General features: G+C 54.7%; 1 protein-coding gene across 1 annotated transcript in view; it reads left to right on the top strand.

Moving 5' to 3' along the window:
- The window catches only part of PHLDB3 (pleckstrin homology-like domain, family B, member 3), a 15,326-nt gene that overhangs the window by 2,658 nt on the left and 8,706 nt on the right, over positions 1-3,962 (top strand). Inside the window, exons 4-8 of the mRNA XM_012653221.1 lie at positions 1,710-1,869; positions 2,048-2,209; positions 3,165-3,275; positions 3,430-3,513; positions 3,611-3,724. Of these exons, the coding sequence (XP_012508675.1) occupies positions 1,710-1,869; positions 2,048-2,209; positions 3,165-3,275; positions 3,430-3,513; positions 3,611-3,724 (631 nt within the window). The remainder of the gene's footprint in view (positions 1-1,709; positions 1,870-2,047; positions 2,210-3,164; positions 3,276-3,429; positions 3,514-3,610; positions 3,725-3,962) is intronic.

Raw genomic sequence — 3,962 nt, 5'->3', positions numbered from 1 at the left:
TCTAGTTAGTTTTCATGTTTCCCAGGTTGCTTCAAAATGCCAGTTAACAAGTGGATTGTTTGAACCAGGTCCTCAAAAGGCCCGTGTGCTGTCTCATCTCTAATGATTCCTACCTACCGTATCTTCCCATGCTGTTTATTGGAAAAACCATGCCTTCTGTCCCACAGACAGGATGTGGCTGATTGCATGCCTGTGGAGTGCTCTGTCCTGCAAGCATGCGGTTGGTTAGAGGTAGAGGCTTGATCAGGTTCAGATGTGCTTTAGCGCTTCCTGAGTGATTGTCGGGGCATCGCCTCTGGTCGTCCTGAACTTGTGAGGTCACCCTGGTCTCTTCTTAAGACTCTTTTATCTGATCTGGTCATTGCTCGGATCGGTTATCATTAGACTGGAAAATGGTGACTTTGTAATTCTCTCAGTCTTTATCTTTGCAAGTGCCTTAAATGTTGGAATTTCCTGGTGCTGGGTCCTGGGCCTTCATTTACCCTCAGAGAGCCCGTATTTCTCCTGGTCCTGATTTCTCTCCTGAGGTCTAGGTCTATGTGCCCTGCTTCCTAGGATGCTGCCTGCTAGGTGCTCCTTCCTCCCTCAGACCTAGAAATCTGGGTCCCCAGCCCCTCCTCCCTCAGACCCAGGAGTCTGGCTCCTTCTCATTCACTCATATCCAAAGCTGACCTCAGCAACTCCCTTCTCCACACTGTCTTGCTGTACCTTTGGTCACCAGCCCAGAGTCCTGGACCTTGCCCTGCACACCTCCTTGTCTCTCACTCTCAAGCCTGTCAGTCACCAGGTCCTGTCCTTTCTGCTCTTGAACCTCTCTCCCTAGTCCATCTCTTTTCCATGCCCACCGCCCGGGCCATGGCTTACACCTCATCTTCACTGCTTGCAGGATGCACAAAGGAGCTTGTCTCCACCCCTCGAATCCATCTCCTGGAGGGATGATTCCAAACTCAGATCCAACTCCGTCCTTCCAGTCCTTCCATGGCTCCCCATTCCCCCAGGATAACGGCTTCTCAGGTTGACCAAAGTCAACATGAGCTGCATGTGCTGACCTCCCCACTGTTGTCTCCCGCCATGTTCCTTGTCTCTTCCCACCAGCACATCCTCCTCTGCCCTGCCCGGGGTTTGCCCCCCAAACTTCCTGTACTTTTCAACTTTTGCGCATTCGTGCCACACTGTTCCCTCTGCCCAAAATGCCCTTCCAGTTCCCTCTGTTTTCCCAGGTCTAAATGCTTCCTGGTTTCATTTCACTTCTTTTCTTTTCTTTCTTTGTAGGGACCACTGCAATAGGGTCTTGCAGCAGGGGGGAGAGATTGACTCAACTCCAATGCTCCCTGATTCTTGAGGCTCCCCTTGAAGTTCCCAAATCCAGGAAGCCTTGGGTTACACTGGCAGACATTTCTCCCCTCTCTAGATTCCCACAGTTTTTGTGTTTCACTGCCCTGATCGTTCTGGTCTGTAACTGGCTGTGTCCCCACCTAGAGGGCAGGACCCATGTCCAACCCCCCTCAGGGTCTCCAATATCCCACAGCGTGGATATGTTTGTGTTCATTCCTTCATTCATTTCTCAAAAAACTGTTTACTTGGCACCTGCTCTGGGGCAGACCTGTGCAAGAGTGAACCAGATAGACAGGGTCCCCACCCTCATGGAGCTGACACCCCAGGCAGGGGTCTAAGCTCCGACTGGCCTCGGTTTCCCTGCCTGCGCTCAGGCTGAGGCTGAGAACCTGGTTGTTCTTTCAGGAACAGAGGCGGCTAAGCCAGGAGCGGGATCGCGTGGAAGGTCTGCGCCAGAGACTGCAGGAGGCTCAGGGACAGCTCGACTCACAGCCAGAGGACCAGCGCGAGAGGCTTCTGCAGGGAGTGCAGGAGGTGAGGCCCTCTGGTGTCCAGGCCCCTCTTCTACCAGGACCCAGAGGTCTAGTCCCTGAGACTCCCCACCCCCAGGACCAGGGGTTCTTCCTCATTGACCAGGAGTCCTGGGCCCCGCCCACTCTTCCCTGGGCCCTAGAGGTCCAGGCCTCTAACCCTTTGGCTTCCCCGCTCACAGATAAGGGAACAGCTAGATGTGGCCCAGCGTGCCTATGAGGACCTGGAGTTCCAGCAACTGGAGCGGGAGAGCCGGCAGGAGGAGGAGGATCGGGACAGCCCTGGGGCCCGGGCACCAGACCCCAAGGTCCAGGAACTTCAGGCCAGCGTGGCACAGCACAGGGTGAGCCACGCTGGACTGGCCCCGCCTCCCTTGCCATTCCTCTCTGTCTCCTCCGTTCCATATCTGCCCCTTTCTCTGTCCCTGTTTCCTGCCTGTGTCACATTCTTCAGAATAGTAACAATAGCTGACACTATGGAACATCTGCCATGTGCCAGGCATGGACGTTTCATGAGTATTTACTCATTGAATCCTTACAACGAACCTGTGAGGCAAGCCCTGTTATTTTCTTTTCCATATTATCAATGGTGAAACTGAAGGTCAAGGTGCTTAAGTAATCTTTTCCAAGGTTGCTTAGTTCACAAGGGGTAGGTAGAGCCAGGATTTGAAGCAACTCTGTCTTCTCCACTATGCTCTTGGCCTCCCAAACCCTGGTCCAAAAGGATGCTCCACCGGCTCCTCTGGGAGCTCACGTTCAAGGTCTGACCAGTCCTGTGGGAAGAAGAGACGTGTCTGACTATATTTAATACAGAGTTTCCCAAAGTTTTGGATTAGAAAGCCATGCTGTGGGTCTCCTTCCCCCACTTCTATTTCTGGAGCTTTCTTCTATTTCTGGATCTTTTTCCCGTCCCTCCCTCTTCTCCTCTGTCTCGGATGGTTTCTATCTGTTCTATTTCTGTGTTGTCTCTTTCTCTGCATTTTTTCCCTACATCTCTGTCATTTTGGGTCTGTCTTGATCGCTGTTTTCTCTATGCATTCTGGTTTGTCTCTGTCTGTCCCTCTGTCTGCATCTCCTCCAATCCACCCCAGATCTCTTCTGGACCCTCCAAAAAGAAGAGGGCACCAGGGAGCTGAACTGAGTCCCCATCTGGGGACAGTCAGATCCCGTGGTCTCTGTGAGGGGGTGGAGCAAACCCCAGCATTCAGGGAGGACCTGGGTTTGTGGGGGGTGGGCCTGGAGAGTCAGCCGGGCCCCTGGGGCTGCCAAGTAACTAGGGCAGTGGGGGGTGTCCTGCAGCGCCGCATCCAGGTCCTAGAGGAGCAGCTCAAGTCGCTGGGGGAGCAGATGGCGGCCGAGAGCCGGGGGCTGAACCAGAAGAAGGAGGAGGCTCTTCAGGCCCTGACGCAGGTGAGCTTCCCAGGCACCTGTCACACTGTCCTCACCTCCCCCTGGGGCAATGCACCACCTCCCTGCACCCCAGATGTCTCCTGGCCTTAGGGAAAGCAGCTGGGATGGCCCGTTCTGACTCTGAGATGTAGTTGTCCACGATGTCTTCGCGTAGGAACGGAGCCGACTGCTTGAGCTCAATCGCCTGCAGGGGACACCTGGTGGGGACTTTTCTGAACCCAACCAGGCCCTCACTAAGGTAGGGGGATTTTATGTGCCTGTTACCCCTCCTCCTCCAGCCCCTCCTCCCTCCAGACCCCTCCAGGTCTGCTGTACCTCCCCTCTCTCTCCCGCAGCTGCTGTTCACCCAGAAGACAGACCGCCAGCTGCTGGTGCTCCAGGATCCCGCTGCCCGAGCCCCTGCCACCTCTACCTCCTCCTGCCTCTTCTCCGTCCACAGCTCCCTGCAGGTTCCTCCCCACTGCCCCCATGTCCCCGAGTGTCTCACTGGTCAGTGGGGAGGGAGGGGCTGAGAGCAGAGCCCCACTCTGGGGCCTCCGGAACTTATGTCAGAGCGTAGGGGGAGGCAGGGAGGGTTGATCAAGGGGTATTTTTATGACTCCAGGTTTATTATTATTTCTTTCTTTTGCCTAACACCACACCCATCCCCTGGCGAAATGGAAACTTGCACCCAGGAGAAAATTTTTT

This window comes from Propithecus coquereli, unplaced genomic scaffold, assembly GCF_000956105.1.
Source record: "Propithecus coquereli isolate 6110/MARCELLA unplaced genomic scaffold, Pcoq_1.0 Scaffold42, whole genome shotgun sequence".
Classification (NCBI taxonomy): Eukaryota; Metazoa; Chordata; class Mammalia; order Primates; family Indriidae; genus Propithecus; species Propithecus coquereli.
Note: the sequence above shows the minus strand (reverse complement) of the source record. Positions and strands in the feature narration are given on the sequence as shown.